Source organism: Cervus elaphus, chromosome 28, assembly GCF_910594005.1.
Source record: "Cervus elaphus chromosome 28, mCerEla1.1, whole genome shotgun sequence".
Taxonomy (NCBI): domain Eukaryota; kingdom Metazoa; phylum Chordata; class Mammalia; order Artiodactyla; family Cervidae; genus Cervus; species Cervus elaphus.
The window spans coordinates 16,850,747-16,871,930 of record NC_057842.1 but is presented as its reverse complement, the minus strand read 5'-3'; the positions used below and the strand labels follow the sequence as shown (position 1 = coordinate 16,871,930).

Sequence of the window (21,184 nt, the reverse complement as noted above, 5' to 3'; positions counted from 1 at the left end):
AAGGGTACTAAAGTGAGTAGCCATTCCCTTCTCCAGGGGATCTTCCTGACCCAGTGATGAAACCCGGGTCTCCTACATTGCAGGCAGATTCTTTACTGTCTGAGCCACCAAGAAAGCCCAATCAGACACTATGGGATATTTAAAAAGGGCAGGCAGCAGCTAGTCAAGATCAGTGCATAATTGAGTAACACCAAGCTTAACCACAGTAGACTGACAAAGAAGAAACTATAAAGTCTCTTGATTCAAGAACTTTCTGAAGGAGTTGCTCTCAAACTGCTGTATGCATCAGAATAAGCAAGAAAGCTGAAGGTGGCTTCATAGACCCTGAATCTGTGAAGTCAGTAGTCTTGAAGTGAATACTTTTTGCTTAACAAGATCCTCAGATGCTCTGGACACAGACCAAATTTAATAGTCACTTTATTAAATGCTCCCAGAAGCTGTGAGTGCCTAAATATCCAATGCAAAGATCTTCTAAATTGGAATTATTTCACTATATCTTAAAAAAAACTAGGCTCTTCATTGAACTTGCACTTTTATGAAGTTCTGAGTTAAGTGCATAATGCAAAAAGTTAAATGTGAACCTAAAATAATTGGTTAACAAAAAAATTACCAACAAAAAGAAATAATCAATTTTGGAGTATTAATCATGATTCATTAAGGTTTTTGAATGGAAACAGTGGCAGACTTTATTTTCTTGGGCTCCAAAATCACTGCAGATGGTGACTGTAGCCACAAAATTAAAAGATGCTTGCTCCTTGGAAGAAAAGCTATGACAAATCTAGATAGCATATTAAAACAGCAATATCACTTTGCCAACAAAGATCCATATAGTCAAAGCTATAGTGTTTCCAGTAGTCATGTACAGATGTGAGAGTTGGACCATAAAGAAAGCTGAGTGCCGAAGACCTGATGTTTTTGAACTATGGTGCTGGAGAAGACTCTTGAGAGTCCCTTGGACAGCAAGGCAATCAAACCAGTCAATCCTAAAGGAAGTCAACCCTGAATATTCATTGGAAGGACTGAAGCTGAAGCTCCAATACTTTGGCTACCTGATGCGAAGATCCAACTCACTGGAAAAGACCCTGATGCTGGGAAAAACTGAAGGCAGGAAGAGAAGGGGACGACAGAGGATGAGATGGTTAGACAATATCACCAATTCAATGGACATGAGTTTGAGCAAACTCCGGGAGCTGGTGATGGACAGGGAAGCCTGGTGTGCTGCAGTCTATGGGGCTGCAAAGAATCAGACATGACTAAGTGACTGAACAACAATTAAAGTTTTTATAAATTAAACCTGAGTTTTATTAAACTTTTCTATGAAAGTTTATTATAAATACAAGAAAAACTTGCAAATATTGATAATTTGGGCATGTGGAGAAAGGTTTAAATACAATTAGCATTCTGGTTTGTAATCAGAAGTGTATTATGTAACTGAAATCTTTGCTAAATGTAACTCCTTATAGTAATACAGTTAGATAACTATATAGTTATATAATTAAATATATAAATAGTCATATGCTGCTGCTAAATCACTTCAGTCGTGTCTGACTCTTTGTGACCCCATGGACTGTAGACCACCAGGTTCCTCTGTCCATGGAATTCTCCAGGCAAGAATACTGGAGTGGGTTGCCATTTCCTTCTCCATAAATAGTCATATATATTTAATTATTCAAATCTATTTTTTAAGGAGGAAGAGGGGGGACTTAAATACCAACCTTGTGCACACATTCAAATCCAAGTGATTGACATCATCTTTATTATCTTTTACAGCAACATCTAAGTCAAATGATTCCTGATCTTGGATAGATCTTCGGCTTTTAGAAGATCTGGAATTTTTCACATTATAAATAACATTAAGCTGCAATAAATAACAAAGGAGCATAAGTAATAAGTCATTAGCAATAAACTGGTTTAATTATATATTCTAAAAATTAAGTAATGATTCTCTGGGATAAACTCAACTAAATTTGTAATTTTCAATCTAAAAAAAATTTTAGTTTTACTAGCTAGCAAAGTATCATTATTTACAAATATAATTATAAAAGTTAATAAACAATGATTTTTAAAGTTGAGAAAAATTGTTAGGGAATATTCAAAATTTCATAGATCATTGTGGACAATATTCACAGATATTGTTTTTTTCAAATACTGTAAAACATTCCCATGCGGGAACAAGCTAAACTATTGCCAAGTTTCTTGAAAGCATCCACTAATTTCTAAGCTCTGTTGCCCAGCTGGAGTCATTTTTCACAAACTGGAACTATTGGTAAGATAAATCAAAATATCTTTATCCAAAAGCCTGGTGGAACAGAAACCTATTCAACTGCTAAGGCTTCTTTTTGATTATACAATGTTTTTCAAAGATGATGAAATAAATGATGGATTTCAAGTCAACTGGGTCTTAATATCCAAGAAATCTTGCAGTTTATTTCCAAAAAATAGCTTTGCTTTTTATCACTCAAAAGGGGTCAACACCACTGCAAACGTGAGAGTCTTCCTTGCCCTCCTTTTTCCAGAGCACTTTCAAAAACATTAACTAAAGGACATGTCAATACCTATTTCTGGGTAACCAGCTTTTTTGCCATTTTCTTCTCCATTACAAGAAGTACCTATTGGTCCCTACCTTTTGTTTTCTTCATGTTGATACAGACAAACAACTGGTGAACATTCCGACCAGTAGGTACCAAATTTACTGCTGTGTCCTTAGACCTCATATAAAAATCACTTGACTTTACCTATACAGTAATTTATCTATATTTGGTTTATCAAGAATGAATTCAAACCAATTTGGTGGTTTAAATACATATAATTTTTCAAGCTTATCTAAAATATCCTGTGTATTTACTTTTGGATTTATTATTCACATCAAAAGATAGCTTGAGAATGAGTATTTTCACATGGTCTTTGTTGGTAAAGACCAATACAAGTTATTTACTCTTCCCTCTTTCTATCCTTTTCATCGAACACTGTTCCTTTTAATTGTGATTTTTTTCCCCTGATTAAAAGAAAACATTTACTGTATTTTGAGTATTATACAAAATAATCTTCACATTATTTTTAAGTTTCTAAATTATACCTGACCAAGTGCCCTAAGCATTGTGTCTTGGCAAAAGCATCTGTTCTCTCAACCAGGATAGTTGTACTGGTTTTTGAAAAAGTATCTTTTCTCTACAACAGTCTTTTTAAAAAACTTCTCAGGGGTTCCCTGGTGGCTCAGTGGTAAAGAATCCACCTGCCAAGAGTCCACCAGGAGACACGGGTTCAATCCCTGGGTTGGGAAGATCCCCTGGAGAAGGAAATGGCAACCCACTCCAGTATCCCTGGGAAATCCCACATGAACAGAGGAGCCTAGCGGACTACAGTCCATGGGGGTCATAAAAAGAGTCGGACATGACTTAGTAACTAAACAACTTTCTCAGTAAAGCTGTCAGGGTTTGTTTGGTTTGTTTTTTCTAACCAAGTACGTAGTACATAAAAATCATGGGGACTTAAAACCATGTTATTGGGGTGCAAAATAGGTTTTAAATCCCCATGATTTTCATGTATTATTAAGTAAAATAACTTCCATTCAGTATTTTATATACTACCTCCATTTAACTGTATCCCAGTTACACCATAAAGGGTAGATTTCTTTGAATTTTCTTCCTATAGTAGAGCATTGAACATATTATGCTCTAATTGTTTTATTTACAATAATATAAAATTTTACATCAAAGGGACACATTTCCTATCTTCAAGTCAATTACTTATAATACCATGTTGACTTTCATATTGTTAGATGAATATTAAGAAATGGTAAGTAAAACACTACATATTTATCAAGTCACAATAGAAACTTTACCAAAAAAAAATAATAAAAATTAAAATTAAAAAAAAAAAGAAACTCTATCCAGCATTATGTCTGAGCTACATTTTCACACACAAAAAAGGTGAGAGCTCCCAACAGTTCGCATGACTCATACTGGAGGATTTTAACCCTCACCTCAAAAAGTATTTAACACTCAAGAAATATTCTTCTGACACATTATCAACTCATATAATTGCTAGTCCACTCACTAGCTAGTCACAGCTCTAACACTTTTTATTAAAGATAGTGATTTATTTTGCTGTCATAGAAATAAACCCTTAATAATTTTGTCATCTAAGTTCAAGATTTATCAGTGCCTCAAACCAAAGAATTATTATAGCAAGTCATATTTAACAAAACAAAAAATAAACATTATTACATACCTGACAAATAGCATATCCAAAACCATTTGCAGAAATATTCACTGCAGTTGGCTGTACTACAGCAAGCTGAATAAAAGTGGGAAAAAAGTAAATATGGCTAAGTGTCCATACCCAGGCCCTCCCTGCCAGCACAGACCACTGTTTTCCCTCATCAGGAGCGTGAGCTGTCTGCACTCGAAAGCTCTAACAACTTTACATGGAAAATACATAGCCAGTAGGAAGCTCAGGGAGCCCAGCTAGGTCTGTGATAACCTAGAGGAGGGAGACTCGTGCAGGGAGAGACTCAAGAGGGAGGGGATACATGTACACATGTAGCTAATTCACTTCGCTGTACAGCAGAAACTTACATAGCATTGCAAAGCAATTATACTCCAGTAACAAAGTGTTTAAAAAAATTTAATTTAAAAAAAGGACTTCTTTTACACAGGTCACTATGAAGGTCAATTTTGATGATGATAAATAATAATTACTATGACAAAATTAATACCTTATCTATGTTTTGACAATTAAAAATACTTTTCTGCAAATAATTTCATTGGTATGTAAATATACTGAATTATGGTCAGTGTCTTTAAAAACGTTACTAATTTCTGTTCATGGTTTAAATTACCTTCGGACATATGAAAATTAGATAAACAAGAATCCATAAAATAATAATGATTATTAGCAAGTTGTAAGCAAAATGTTAAGATCACACACTTCTTTTTCTTTTTTTTAAACTGAAGAGAACTGATTATTCCATAAAAAAGAATAGATCGCAGCTTGCCTATTTCTTTGTCTAGACCAATCACTTAGATACACATGTGCTGGTTTTAATTAGCACCATGGAAATTAAGCATTCTGTAGCCTGAAATGTTATCGTTCAACAAATAAAAAATACATATTCAATAAAGAAAAATACAGTTCAAACAATTACTCTCCATAATGCCTAAATAGACTCTGTGTTTTTTCCTCTACCTGTTTAATCAAAAGTGCACATGAATCAAGTTGCTGCTTCATCTTGTGTGTAAATAGAAGGCTTCACACAATTATTTTTCAAGTCAATAAAATCCTCCTTCCTTCCCCACTCACCTTACTTCCTCCCACAAATGTTAAACAGTAAACAAGTATTTTTCTTTAGACCTGAATCAGGCATGGTAGGAGATTAAAAGCAAGAAGTTGAAAATATAGTCCAGTACTGATACAAGATTAATAAAGTGTATTTTGGGGTATAATTTTTTTTAAAAAAGAACTTTACACAGCCCCACAAGTCAAAGGTTACGGGTAAACCAGATAAGAGGGGTGAAGGCAGAAGAAGTGCACGTTAGTGCTATGGAAGCTCTTCTGTAGGAACTGAAGCCAGAAAGATAAGAATGAGAAGTCATCCCTTCCTCCTCAAGCCTCCCTTAGCATCCAAGTCCCTGGCCTTTCTGAGAACACAATGACATGCTATCACTGACCTGGACCAACACTATTCCTTCCTTTTCCTTTGCTATCACCCCTTCTCCCTCAGGTTCTAGTCTTGAAGTTACTGCTTTCCTCCATTACCCTCAACTTCCTGCAAGGTTAGCCAAGGGAATAAAGTTAGGGTCTAGCACAGTCCTTTATCCCATTTTTAAGGAAAAAATTCTACTGCTGCTTCTATCAACTCCTAAGAGGAATGTGGTACAACCAAAAGGAACATGGTCTTTGAAACAACAGGTTCAAATTGTAGCTCTCCTGTTACTAGCAACGTGATTGTGGGCAAGTCACTTAAACTCCCTTAGTCTCAGTTTTATAATATGTATAGTGGGGATAAAAGTACTTGCTTCTTAGTCTTGGTTTGAAAAGTAAATACAATATAGCACACATAAAGAAATCTGGCACAGGGTCTGCAAAGAGGAGGAGCTCAAAGGGTATTCATTCATTTCCCAATACGACAGGACCCATGTTTTCGCCTTTCCCAAATCTTTGCAAAGTTCTCATCCCCTTCTCCCTTCCCCCACTCAGCAAATTCAACCACAAGAGGGTACTCCTTCCTGTCGGGACACAGCTCTGGGAACAAGTCTTTGTTGAAGTCAACAGAAAGAAAATCATCAGCAGATGGGATCACCTACACAGATATTCAGATAACCACCCCCTTGTCCACACCTCTGCCATCTGGAGAAGAAAGCGGTTCTGTGTGTCAATCACAAACTTCACAGGACTCAGTGAACTGGGCCCCTCCACAGTCACTTGGATATTTGTCTCTTCTACATTCATTAAAGCTGCAAATTCAGATAGGGCCTTCAAGGCCACAATGGTGTCCTGTTGAGGGGGAAAAAAGATTTGTGCACATAAGCATTTATTAAGGCTTCCAAAGAGTAAATTTCAGTAATGTTTAGGATACCACTACACACTCCTCTACCTTTCTTGGGTGAGGAGCTCACCTAGGTCCACCTTTGAATTTGGTTGACCTGGATACAGGAAAGACTCAGAAGCTGCTGACTAGAGCTGAGATCCGACTGTACCAGATACCACAGGTGGAAAATGGCTACTAAGACAGGGAACTAATTTATCCTATATGAGTATCAGATATGATGTCTATATCAATGATAGGAAAAAATTAAAATTAATAACAAGTCTTTAAAGTTACTAAACTTTTAAACTGCCAAGTAATTTTATGAAGTCATGAAAAAAGGAACCACATTAGTAAATATATACATATTCCATATATATATATATATATATATATAAAACCAGTCAATCCTAAAGGAATTCAACCCTCAACACTCATTGGAAAGACTAATGCTGACACTGAAGCTCCAGTACTTTGGCCACCTGATGTGAAGAATCGATCCACTGGAAAAGACCCTGATGCTGGGAAAGATCAAGGGCAAAAGGAAAAGAGGGCGGCAGAGGGTGAGGTGGCTGGATGGCATCACCGACTCAATGGACATGAACTTGGGCACACTTCGGGAGATAGTGAGGGACGAGGAGGCCTGGCGTGCTGCAGTCCATGGGGTCACAAAGAGTCAGACACGACTGAGCAGCTGAACAACAACATGTACATTTAATTTTTTATATAATTAGTTTTGGGCTTCCCTGGTAGCTCAGCTGGTAAAGAATCCACCTGCAATGCAGGAGACCCTGGTTCAATTCCTGGGTCAGGAAGTTCCCCTGGAGAAGGGATAGGCTATCCACTCCAGTATTTTTGGACTTCCCTTGTGGCTCAGATGGTAAAGAATCTGCCTGCAATGCAGGAGACCTGGGTTCAATCCCTGGGTTGGGAAGATCCCCTGGAGGAGAGCATGGCAACCCACTCCAGTATTCTTGCCTGGAGAATCCCCATGGACAGAGGAGCTTGGTGGGCTACAGTCCATGGGGTTGCAGAGGGTCAGGCATGACAGCACAGAAGAGCAGAATTAGTTTTACCTATATATAGTTATTTATATAGGTAGATAGCTAAAGAAATTGAAAGCGATCCTCACTCACCTGGGTAGATGCAAAACCTCCCAAGCTATTTCTCTGCCTGCTTAGCCACCTCATAATCGGAATTCCCTCAGGAACCTGATGCTGCAAGAAATGTGAGAGCAGCGCATAGGCTGCAACTTCAATATCCAGGGAGCTCGGCTGCCAGGATTCAGACAGTCTGGACACCGATGACACCCAGAATTGCAGGCCTCCTGCAGGAGAAAAGTGGTAACGGTCTGGCCAATTACAGAAAAATTACACTTGATACCACTGAACATTCCTACACTGGTCCAAGTTCTCCTTGACTAGCATAAAAATACACATATTTCTATACATGTGTATATTTCTGCCAAGCAAATATATGTATAATCACACACACAAATCAACATGCCTCTTCTTAAACTTATTAAATTTATAAATTTTCATCCTTTTCCTATTACTTATATTTGAGGACATTTTGATGAAAATATTTTCCCAAGAGAAATTCCATATGTCTGGCTCAAGACTAAACAGCTATAAATTTTTTGAAAAAATCATAGTATATTCCAGACCATCCCAAAATATTTTCGGACACGTTGGAAAGAAATGTATTCTGGGAATCTGCCATTAAGCAGCTCTAACATTCTGGGAAACACTCCTTTTTCCATTATCTGAAAGTTAGTGTTATAAGTTCAAAATCCAAGACCCCAGGAAAAAAATGAGAGACCCTGGCCAGCTCAACAATCTTCCTAGAGATAGTCCTGCTAGCCCCTGGGAGAAACATTCTACTTAGTACCCACTCCCCCTTGTCTCAAATATTACCATTTAGATGATGATTACATTTGAGTGGAAGGTAACACAACTACCACTTAGCCAAGCAGAGAAGCAGAAATGTCAAGGATTACTCCAGCCTCTATGCAATAAACCTTCTAGTCCCCAACACTGCAATAGGTAATAAGGATTTAACCTAAATTACTGCTAACAACCTGGGTTCAATCCCTGGGTTGGGAAGATCCCCTGGAGGAGGAAATGGCAACCTGCTCCAGTATTCTTGCTCGGGAAATCCCATGGACAGAAAATCCTGGGAGGGCTACAGTCCATGGGGTCACCAAGAGTCAGACACGGCTGAGGACACACGCACTGCTAATAATAACACAATATTTTTTACAGTCTCCGAAGCCTCTAAAGCACTTTCCATAATTAGCCTGTTTTGAATTCAGAGAGATTCAAAATCAGTCGACATCACCTAAAATTATTTTTGCCCACCCCATCCCCTTCCACCACACACACACACACACACACGCACACACACACACACCTGGATCCCTGACTATAGAGGGCATTCAGAAAGTAATAACACATGTACTTTTTGTCCTACTGTAGCCCACAAGCAGTGCTCATTCCAAAACTGTTAAAAAATCATACACACAGCTTGTTAATGGAATTTCTGACATTTGCATTTCTATTAGCATTTTAATTCACATTTTTGAACACTTGCTACATGGTAAGCCCTGCACATTATCTCATTTAATCCTCATACCAATCCTAAAAGAGGTGTTATTCCCCTCTGACAGATAGGGAAACTGAAGCTCAGAAAGGGAACCGAACCAGAATTTGAGTCCAAGTCTTTCCAAAAACCATAGCCTTAATGATCACTCAAGGCCACAAAACCAGAAATGGCATCAGACAACTCGAAGGGTAACAGACACAAGGCAGAACATGTCTAAAAGAAGGAAACACCCAAAGCACGAAACTCTCTAGAAAACCCTTGGGGAGAGTCACAGCAGGGTGACCATGTCAACCCATGGTGATTTTACCTGCATCGCATTTTCAAGCCATTCAGATGTAAGTGTAATCACCTTCATACCTGGTGTACAAAACTTTCTCATGTCATGCACACATTTCATAATGCACAGGGGCTACACGCTTTACCTTCTTGTTCTGATCTCCAAGTCAGCATATCCAAAGCTTCCTTGGCTTTAGGGCTCCTCCCAGATGACAGGGCGTAAGTAACAAGGGCCAGGGTGTAATTGTCGGAAATTCCCCTATCGAATTCAGACTCCAAAAAGTTGATAGACTCCTGCACATCAATATTAGGCTGGAAAGAAAAGAATACACATTTTACTATTCAACATAACCTGTCACCACATACATATTTATATGAAAAGTATTTTCAAACATTCATTCAAAAACAATTTCAGCACCTATTAAGCACCTGACTTTGTCCTAGACAATGGAAATCACCCTGATCACTGACAATTAAAGATCTGCCATGTATTTTGAAAATAATACCACTTTTCAGGTTTTACAAGCAAATAAGCACCATTCTATAGAGGGAATAAAACATAAGAAGTGGTGTTTTTGCCAGTGTTTCTCCCACTGTCTATCATGAACTAAGAAGAGGACATAAAATGTATCCTGAGAAAGATACTTCACATATATGATCTAAGGTACTGAAGCTCTAAATTGAGGGGAAAGATTAAATCCTACATGTCTAGTACTAGGCTAGGAAAACTGCAGGATCTTAATATTGAGAATGGCCGCTTTTGATTATTTGCAGTCGGCAATAAGCAGTAAAAGGCATCAATCACTGAGACAGCTCTAGAGCAAAATTAAGCGCATTTGCATAACTTTCCAGGCACATCCATCCTCACCCAGACATCCATGCCCACTTAACATGCTTTTTAGAGTGTGGGTGTAGTTTTTACTTGGGCTTCCCAGGTAGCACTAGTAGTAAAGAACCCTCTTGCCAATACAGGAGACATAAGACATGCAGGTTCGATCCCTCGGTGGGGAGATCCCCTGGAGGAGGGCAGAGCAACCCACTCCAGTATTTTTGTCTGGAGAATCCCATGGACAGAGAAGACTAACGCGTTATAATCCACGGGGTCACAAAGAGTCAGACATGACTAAAGCTACTTAGCACACACGCCTGTACTTTTTTTAAATTAGTAGACATTATAATTGCTCCAGGGTATTTTAGAAATTTTAAAAAAAAATTCTTTACAATCTAAGTTTGCTAGAACACATTCCCAAATTCTGAAGAATTTTTTGTCCTCTAAAAAATTAACTTTCCAATGATTAAATATGTGTCGACTTATCTTACCAATAACAAGAACACTTAATATTACAAAGCATTTTTAGACTTCTCTTTGTTTACTCAAAAGAGTGGGTTGATATTTTCATTCTCAGCTGTTGGAATGTGTCCACAAATGCAAAGCAAAAGAGTACTCCAATTCAAGACTTCAAATGTGATGGAATATTGCAAAATTCTTTACGTTTCCAGACATGTATTCTTGACCCATCAAGACCTACCTTTCTTGTGATTTCCCACCCATTATTTATTAAAGATTAAATACCTGATACTTTTTATATCCCAGGAGAGAAGTCACAATATAAGCCGTAAGAGTTACAGGACTTTTATTGCCACCTTGGAGCTCACTGTGGATCACTCTTCCTGGCTCCCAAAATTCACCGTTGGATTTCTGATGTCCTTTGAGCCAAGTATATGTTCTGTGTAACACATTCTGATCAATGTCTATGTAAGGATCAGCTTCAAGGAAACATCTTAAAACAAAAGCTGACAACCTTGGTGAAAAGGGGGGGGGGGAAATTACATAAAATACACTTTATAAAGTCCTCCAAATTACACCAAGCAAGAAAACACCAACAATAACACTTTTCCCCCATCAAAAGATTCTCCAAAGGGCCAATCACTGAAGAAGGAACAAATGGACAGAAAACCACCACAAGACTCAAAGTAAACGACTCAGCCAGGCAGAGGGTACAGTTTCCCACAAGTGTGGCCGGGAAATTCCAGGTCAGCTCACAAAACAGCAGAGCTGGTAAAGAACCTGGAAATCATCTCATCCCACCTCATTATTTTATAGGCTAAGAATCTGAAACTCAGAGAGAGTTAAATAAATGGTCCAAGGTTATTCACCTGTGGACTGTTCTGGGTATTTACCTAGGAAGAGCTCATTGCACATTTGGTTCAACCCTAAAGCAATGGATGAAGTATGTTTAGTCCACAATCAAACTGTAGTACTTTTAAGTAGAGCAAATGGATATTTCTATCCTACAGGATAGCAATCAGCAAATTACAGTCTGTGGGCCAATACTATTTGGGCCAAATACAGCCCACCGTCTCCTTAAATGTACCTCTTCCCACCCCTACCCTATACCTAAAATGGTTTTTGTTTTAAGGAGAAAAGTAGAGAGGGTGAAGGGAAGAAGAAAAAACATGCAACTGAGGTTCTATGTCCTAGCATATTTACTATCTGACCCTTTAAAGAAAAAGTATGCCAATCTCTGCTACAGAACACTAAATATTGAGGTGAAAAAGAACATCAAGCAATAAAACACTGAAACCTTTCTATTAATGGATCTATAACCTGACTTGTGCCAAAAGAAAATCTGAAGCAGATCTGTTTCATCCTATAAAAGATTTAGTGTGGTAAATATTACTAATATTCAATATGATATAGTTCTCTTTAACTTTGGGTATGAGAAGAATTCACTTCCAGGCCCCCGTGAAGTTAGGCATAGCCCCAGAACCAGCTCTGATCACGATAAAGTGATAAGAAATCTTACAGCTGAAGCTTTTAATTGCCAGCGCTGGATATCCCAGCCTTCTGTCCCCAGACTGCAGCAAGCCTGGAGGCTCTGGGTGAGACAGGGAGATTGTGGCTGAAACAAAGGTGCAGAGCCCCCTGGTGACCCATAGTGGAAATGCAGCACAATGTTTGCTAATCAACTACTGAGATATATAAGGTTTTTACCACAGCACACTTTAACTAACTCTACTGATATAATTAGCCTGTCTTTTTCTGAATATAAACGAAGTTGAAGATAGTTCAAGAAGAGAATAATCATTCAAAATCAGCCACACAGAGCAGCTTTCATTCTGGAGGAAACTCTGAACGTTCATTATTTAACCCCCTCACTGTTTTTTCACAAAAAAATAACCTTAAAGAAACTACATTGACTGTATTACCACAAAATTCATGTTGAATTGTCTCTGATTAAAAAAAAAAAAACTGGACTCCCCAAGTGGTCCAGTGGTTAAAACTCTGAGCATCCACTGCAGGGAGTATGCGTTCAATCTCTGGTCGGGGAAGTAAGATCCCACATTCCGTACAGTGAGGCCAATAAATAAATAAATAAAGAGTTTTTAAAAGTGATCTTTAAAAAATCTTAAAAGAACTATGTCCCAATACCCTGTATTTCTAACCAATTTTTCTTGCCAGCTGCACCATCATCATGAAGTATTTTATTGCTGCTTTTCCCACCAAAAAAAAAAAAAGAGAGAGAATTTATGACTTATCTTTTCTAAATAAAAGTGTCTGACTTATTAGTGTTTTAAAGCCATATTTGAAAGGGAGAATCTCTTTTAAATTCAGGCTCTGGAAAACACAGTCCCCAAGCAGATACAGAGATTCATCTGTCAATTTCATGGCCATGATGACCTAATAAGAGTCCATTCTGTGACATGGATTTGTTCCACTAGCAGAAACACTTACCAAGTGCTTCCAGAAGGGTCATCATTCCCAAAAGCACTGAAAGAGCCATCTTCCCTCTGATAGAGCAGTTCTCTCTGGTAACCTGAAGACAACAAAATAGATCATCAATGTAATCAAGTTGCAATGAATGGAAGTTTCTGATCATGACTTTATATTGAGGAGACATGGGCAGACAATGGGAAAGAAGACATGAAATCAAATAACACTGAATATTTTCCATATTATGTACTGTGGGAGATTAAGAACATCAGGACTTTCTAAGTAGAATGTACAAATTAAGAACTGAGATAGCCCCAAACTGGAATAAAGTCAAATACCATTACACAGCCAACATTTCTAGCCATTCAAAAGCAGGTAAATTAGGGACTCTCCTGGTGCTCCATCACCTAAGACTCTGCACTCCCAGTGCAGACTGCCCAGGTTTGCTTCCTGGCCAGGGAACTAGATCCCACACGCTGCAACTAAGACTTAGTACAGTCAAATAAATAAATAAATATTTTTAAAAAAAATAAAGCAAGTAAACTAAAAAGTGGAGTATTTAAGTCTGGCTTTAACTACAATGGTTTCAATGCTTGTACGCTAAGTTGCTTCAGTCATGTCCAACTCTTTGCAACCCCATGGACTGTAGCCCGCCAGGCTCCTCTGTCCATGGGATTTCTCCAGGCAAGAATACTGGAGTGGGTTGCCATTCCCTTCTCCAGGGAATCTTCCCGACCCAGGGATCGAACCCAGGTCTCCCTCATTGCAGGTGGATTCTTTACTGTCTGAGACACCAGGGAAGCCCAATTTAATACGAAATAAGTAAGTTATCCAACACTGACTGTGTGTCAGGAACTGGTCAAAGCCCTTTACAGGTATACCTCTGGTACTCCCACAACTCTATGATTATTCTATTTTTTAGAGATGAAGAGACAGAAACTCAGAATACGTCATGTGCAAGGTCACACACTGGTAGGCACTGAAGTTAGGCACTAGCCAAGGTCAATCTGTTTCCAGAAGCCTCTGCTTCCTACTAATTTCACTGAGCTCTTTCAATAATTAATATATGAAAAGTCCTTTCCCGCCACCCCTCCCCCCAGGGACCATAAGTTCGTTCGATGTAAGTCTGTTCCTGCTTTGTAAATAAGTTTGTTTGTATCATTTCTTTTTAGATTCCACATATAAGGGATGTCATATGCTATTTCTCTTTCTCTGACTTACTTCACCCAGTATAACAACCAACAAGGACCTACTGCATAGCATGTGGAACTCTGCTCAATGTTACATGGCCGCCTGGATGGGAGGGGGGTCCAGGGAGAATGGATACATGTACAGGTATGGCTGAGTCTCTTCCCTGTTTGCCTGAAACTATCACAACATTGATAATCAGCTATACTCTAGTAGAAAATTAAAAATTTATATGTATATAAAAAGTCCTCTGCACAGTACCTTTTACATGCTCTCAAAAAACAATAGATATCGCTCCCTAACATGGGTATAGAGAATGACTTTCTAACCATCAAATTTAAGGAAAAAAAAAAATTGACAACAGCCACAAAATTGTTTTAAACTTTCCCATGGCAAACACTAGAGGCAAAGTTGAAAGACAGATGACAAACTAAAGGCAGGAGAGGAAGGGAAGGGGGGAAAAGGGAAGGGGTGCTCTGGGTCTCTCCATCACTAGAGGAGATGCTTCTGCAGGAAGACGGACCAGCCTGAGGTGAGGACCGAGTGCCTCCCCTGAGTCACATCAGCAGCAGTTCCCCCGGGTGGGTTACTGCGAAACCTTCAGAGAGATGAGATCAGCGCTTAGGGAAATTACCCCTCAGGTGGCTGACCTCCAACCATCGCCATTAATATCAACAACTGACACAGTTCTTTTGCCAGGAGCAGCCAGCCCAGAGGAGGAGGATGACTCACAGATAGTCTCCAGGTATGGAGTGCGTTTCCTGAGTTGGTTTAGGTGAAACTGAGACTCCAAGCCTCCAGCTCTGCTCCCTGGGCAAAAGAGGAGGGAACCAGAACCAAGTGGATCTCTGGTGAGGCATCCTTCCCTGTCTGAAGCCACCCATGCATCATGAGAGAACCCATGGCTACTTGTTCTCCAAGCCATCCAATTCCATAAGAGAAACAGACAGCATGCTTGGCTGTAAGGTTTATTGTTAGTATAGTAATCCAGTGTTCCACGGTAGTCACCTAAATTGGAGACTTTTCATCTCCAGGCGAGAAAGGCAAAAACATGGTTTTCTCCAAAAGTTTATGAGGAAATAAGAGTATTGCCTTTACGTTCATAGTTTAAAGAAGAGCTCTTGCGTTAGAAAGTAATGTATAATCAGAATTAACAGACGCTTCTAAAATTTAAAATAATGATGCATGAACTGTTGTTTATAAAGGGTTGGACAAGATACATACATTGCGGGTCATGAATTTTCTTTGGAATAGTCATGAATGTAAAATATTTATAATTTATCATAATAAAGAGGAAAGTACCACTCATAGAAGCACATAGAAAAGTAAAGTTCTAAACATAATTTGTCTTAGTTTATCACAAGTGTCACAATTGCATACAAATAGAAGAATTAAAATCAGCTGTTTGTGGCTGTATCAATATCTTTCTCTGGCCAAAAACAAAAAAAAACTGATTAAAATATTCTCTATACTAAAAGAAAAGTATTCATTATCAACTTCCTTACTCTTTCTGACATGAAATGGACAGTGAGAACTTCTCCAACATTTTCTTTTTAGCATCTTTACTATTGCCTCTAGCCATTCTTGTGAAGGCCAAATGCAGCATCAGAGTTCTGAAACCTATTATTCCCTGTCTTTATTTCAACAGAGAAAATATAATGTGTTTTCAACTAAGTTTGATCTGAGTCTTACTTGAAAAACTGAGCTGCAGGAACTACAATTTAAATATTTGAACAAGTTTTCATTTTATGATTCTATTTTTCTTTTTGACAGTAAAAGATACTTCATTCAATGATGTAGCTATTGTTTAGATCAAAAAAAAATACAAGGTTAGGTCACAGGGCTCCTGGGCCAAGCATGATTTAAGGAAAACCATGTGCTGTTCACAAATGATATTTAATAATATAATCATGACTTGTGTCAAAGCCACTTTAATCCCTTAAAAAAATTAAAACAACTATGGTATGTTTTTTAAAACTTTGGCAAACATGATAGCAAAAGGAAAAACAGAGTCTCTGAAATGAGGCACTGATCTCATAATGAAAATCATGACACCAAGAAATTTTTGTCCACTACTTTATAACTAATGTAATTTAGTTCATCATGTGAAAAGATGCATTTTTGAGGAGCTCACTGGAGAAGACTCTAGAGAGTCCCTTGGACTGCAAGGAGATCACACTAGTCCATCCGAAAGGAAATCAATCCTGAGCATTCATTGGAAGGACTGATGCTGAAGCTGAATGAAGCTCCAGTACTTTGGCCACCTGATGCAAAGAGCGGACTCATTTGAAAAGACCCTGATGCTGGGAAAGATTGAGGGCAGGAGGAGAAGGGGACGACAGAGGATGAGATGGTTGGATGGCATCATCAACCCAGTGGACGTGAGTTTGAGCAAACTCCAGGGGACAGTGAAGGACAGGGAAGCCTGGCGTGCTGCACTCCACGGGGTCACAAAGAGGTGCACACAATTGAGCAACAACAACAGCGGGACTGATTCCCATCAGCCACTTCACCAGCTCGAAAGTAACAGGTTCAAATCCCTAGTCACATTTCCTAGTTCATAAAAACCTGCCAGAGCCAGGTAGACACTGTGGTGGTAAGAAATAACCATGCATTGTGGAAACACCTGAGAGATCTTCTAGACTCAACCTCCACATTAGGGTGATCAACCGAAAGCCCAAAGAAGTGAATGCTGATACGGATGCCTTCATCCATTCTGCACATACTGAGGGGCCCAACTGTGGAGAAGAGATTCAAGCAGTCCCCACTGTCAGGGAGCTTACTTTCTGGAGCAGGAGACAGTCAGATAACAGAAAAACAAGAACATTTTACATAATGTCAAGTGTGATGAAGAATATATTAAGCGGTATAATTTAAGAATACATTAAATGGCATAATTTAAGAATATATTAAATGGTATAATTTAAGAATGTATTAAATGGCATAATTTAGGAATATAATAAATGGCATGATATAAGTCAGAGCTACTGACTTAAGGGAAGGCCATTTTGCAGAAAACACCACCTGGGTGACCAGAAAGAGCCAGCCCTGGGAAGATCAGGGGGGAGAGCACCCCAGGAGAAGGCAGGACAGGTGGAAAGACCCTGTGCACCGTGGACCTGGGAGCGCCTAGACATGGCGGGACAGAGCCCTGGGGGGGTAGTTGCAGAAGAAGTGGAAGAAGGGTCCAGTGTTCACTCAGGGCCTGCAAGCCCAGCCCAGAAATCCGCAGGAGAATTTAAGAAAGTCTCATGATCTTGACATTATCCAAAGATCCCTTTTATTATAAAATATGCAGAAACTGTATTAAAGGAAGGTGAACAGGTTGGCAAAGAGTGTTAATTAGGAAGCCACTGGAGTACCTGGGGAGCAGCAACATGTCAGAATAAAGCCATCAGCCTGGGATGGAGAGAGCGGAGGAATTTCACACTTGTTTTTAGAGGCAGAACAGACAGAATTTACTTGCTGACCTGAGACCCTATCTCCTAGTTTAGATGCAACTAAGTATATTATAGCTGACAGTTCCTGGGCATTTACTGTGTGTTAAAATACTTCATTTAGTCTTCAAAACAGCCCTAAGAAGCGGGTACTTATTTACCCATGTCTTACAGGTGGAAAGACGAGGCTAGGGAAACCAGCCCAGAGCAGGAGGTGCGGCTCAGAGCCCAGGGCTGACAGCCCCCACCCAGGCCAGAACCAGGGCTCCACCTCCCGTGGTGGGGGACTTGCCCATCTCACAGCTCCAAGGTTCTTCATTCTGCACACACAGCCTGTACTGCCCTCTGGCGGCTCTACGCCCTCTAACAACCGGCAAATGCAATGCAGGGCTGCTTTGAAACTGCAGTCTGGCACCTACCTTGCCGGGACAGGCGTGGGGGACCAGCACTCCTTTTAGAACAAAAAAAAAGGATACTGAGGATTTGGAGTGTTCATTTTTTTAGGTCATCTGTCAATACTAACCCACAGCAACGTGGCTAGGACAGAAACTCAAATTCTTAAGGCATAAATTATTGTTCCCTAATGGGCTTCCCTTGTGGCTCAGCTGGTAAGGAATCCGCCTGCAATGTGGGAGACCTGGGTTTGATCCCTGGGCTGGGAAGATTCCCTGGAGAAGGGAAACACTACCCACTCTAGTATTCTGGCTTGGAGAATCCCATGGATGGGGTCGCAAAGAGTCAGATACGACTAAGCAACTTTCACTCCAAATGGTTCACACTAGAAAGCTTATTCTGTCTCTTTAAAGCATTGATATTTGATTGGCCAACATTCCAGAAACACATAAAATATGCAATCAGTGGCATTTTCTAAAATATTTCACTTTATTTTATTCGTTGTTGTTCAGTCACTAAGTCATGTCCTACTCTTTGTGACCCTATGGACTGCAGCAGGCCAGGCTCCTCTGTTCTCTACACTCTCTCAAGGAATGTAATATATCAAAGAATATCTCAAAGAATATACTATATCAAGTTATAAAGCACCAGTCTAGTGCCTACATACTCTCTACTTGAAACCAGCCAAACTACATTTCAAATATAAGTCAGAATCTTGTCTTTAAAAGATGCAGAGTTATGAAAAATAGTTTTCACTCATCTCCTTAACGATAACAATTATGGCACCATGCCAACATCTCACCTGATTTTAGTGTGGCATACACTATACCAAGAGTCCCTGGTACCAGTGCTTAAACTTAATTATAAGTTTAAGGCAAGCTTGTTAGTGATTTGGCTAACTTTTGCACAGTTAAGAATTAGAAAACTCAGTAAAGACATTATTTTAATGTGAGCTTTTCTTCCAGGTTCCCTCATTATAAACGGACACATTTATCCTAAACCAACTTCTGTGTAATAATGATAAGAACTTACCCTGTTACCCTGTTTCCAATAAGCTTGCCTCTTGGAAAAAAGCAGTTCCTGTATTTATATATTTAAAATATGACTGAGTCACTTTAAAAATTAGCGGATTTTATCAAGCAAACATAGTTCATAGATCATGAAGGCCATTCCAGGTAGAGGACATGCAAAGATGCATCACATGAAGGCCATAAGTACTTGGAAATCACAGAGGAAATGTCTTAGTATATAAGTACCATTTTTCTTGAAACATTAATAACGTGTGTTTTCTGCATACATGATAGAACATTTGATATTTTTACCCTTCTCTTTAAATAAATTAATAGCTAACCTGAAAAAAACATGGCTGATTCACAAACATATGCAGAAAGGAGAACAAGTTTTAAGAGGCAGCTCAACGCAGAAAGTACCAATTGCTACATCTTTGAGAATTTCCTAGAGGACTGAAGGGCCTAGGCATGAGATGTCATAAATTCCTGCAAAGTATCAGTCGTTCAGTCATGTCCAACTCTTTGTGACCTCAGGGACTATGGCCTGCCAGGCTCTTCTGTCCATGGAATTTTCCAGGCAAGAATACAGGAGTGGGTTGTCATTTCCTTCTCCAGGGGATCTTTCCAACCCAGGGATCGAAACTGGGTCTCCTACATTGCAGATTCTTTACCATCTGAACCACCAGGGAAGCCTAAATGCCTGAAACACCTAGCTCTAATCTGATGGAAACTCTACCACCATCTCCTTCGTGCAGAAGTCAGGTCACACCCAGCCCTGACCCCAATCCCTGGCCTCCCTTAGGTCTGTCCTCCCACGCAGCCCCCAGCCTTGCACTCAGCCCGTGTCTGCCCACCTAGCCAGGGGGCGCTCAGGAAACTGACTGCAGCTCAGCTTCTTGGATCTAACATCTCACAACTCACTCTGGTCTAACCTGACACCCGAGATTCTAACCTCTGGCCTCTCTTTCCCTACAGGGGCCATGGGCCTCCCTTCCTATTTTTTCAGAACTCCCATTGAGACCTCTTGCATGTTCGTCATACTGAAGAGACTTGGCCCAATTCCTGGTCCTCCTCCATCCTCTCCTATTGCTTCCAATAACCTAAGAATACACAGAAGAACTGTACAAAAAAGATCTTCACAACCCAGATAATCACAATGGTGTGATCACTCACCTAGAGCCAGACATCCTGGAATGTGAAGTCAGGTGGGCCTTAGAAAGCATCACTACGAACAAAGCTAATGGCTGTGATGGAATTCCAGTTGAGCTATTTCAAATCCCGAAATATGATGCTGTGAAAGTGCTGCACTCAATATGCCAGCAAATTTGGAAAACTCAGCAATGGCCACATGAGTGGAAAAGGTCAGTTTTCATTCCAGTCCCTAAGAAAGGCAATGCCAAAGAATGCTCAAACTACCGCACAATTGCACTCATCTCACACGCTAGTAAAGTAATGCTCAAAATTCTCCAAGCCAGACTTCAGCCACATGAACCATGAACTTCCAGATGTTCAAGCTGGTTTTAGAAAAGGCAGAGGAACAAGAGATCAAATTGCCAACATCTGCTGGATCATCCAAAAAGCAAGAGAGTTCCAGAAAAACATCTATTTCTGCTTTATTGACTATGCCAAAGCCTTCGACTGTGTGGATCATAATAAACTGTGGAAAATTCTGAAAGAGATGGGAATACCAGACCACCTGACCTGCCTCTTGAGAAACCTGTATGCAGGTCAGGAAGCAACAGTTAGAACTGGACAGGGAACAAGAGACTGGTTCCAAATAGGAAAAAGAGTACATCAAGGCTGTATATTGTCACTCTGCTTATGTAACTTATATGCAGAGTACATCATGAGAAACGCTGGGCTGGAAGAAGCACAAGCTGGAATCAAGATTGCTGGGAGAAATATCAATAACCTTAGATATGCAGACGACACCACCCTTATGGCAGAAAGTGAAGATGAACTGAAGAGCCTCTTGATGAAAGTGAAAGAGGAGAGTGAAAACGTTGGCTTAAAGCTCAACATTCAGAAAACTAAG

General features: G+C 39.6%; 1 protein-coding gene across 1 annotated transcript in view; it reads right to left on the bottom strand.

The window, feature by feature from the left end:
- CD109 (CD109 molecule) overlaps positions 1-21,184 on the bottom strand; it is a 136,389-nt gene that overhangs the window by 12,399 nt on the left and 102,806 nt on the right. The window contains exons 24-30 of the mRNA XM_043890530.1: positions 13,143-13,224; positions 10,980-11,208; positions 9,553-9,718; positions 7,663-7,853; positions 6,340-6,495; positions 4,231-4,296; positions 1,716-1,858 (exon numbers count right to left, since the gene is read on the bottom strand). Of these exons, the coding sequence (XP_043746465.1) occupies positions 1,716-1,858; positions 4,231-4,296; positions 6,340-6,495; positions 7,663-7,853; positions 9,553-9,718; positions 10,980-11,208; positions 13,143-13,224 (1,033 nt within the window). The remainder of the gene's footprint in view (positions 1-1,715; positions 1,859-4,230; positions 4,297-6,339; positions 6,496-7,662; positions 7,854-9,552; positions 9,719-10,979; positions 11,209-13,142; positions 13,225-21,184) is intronic.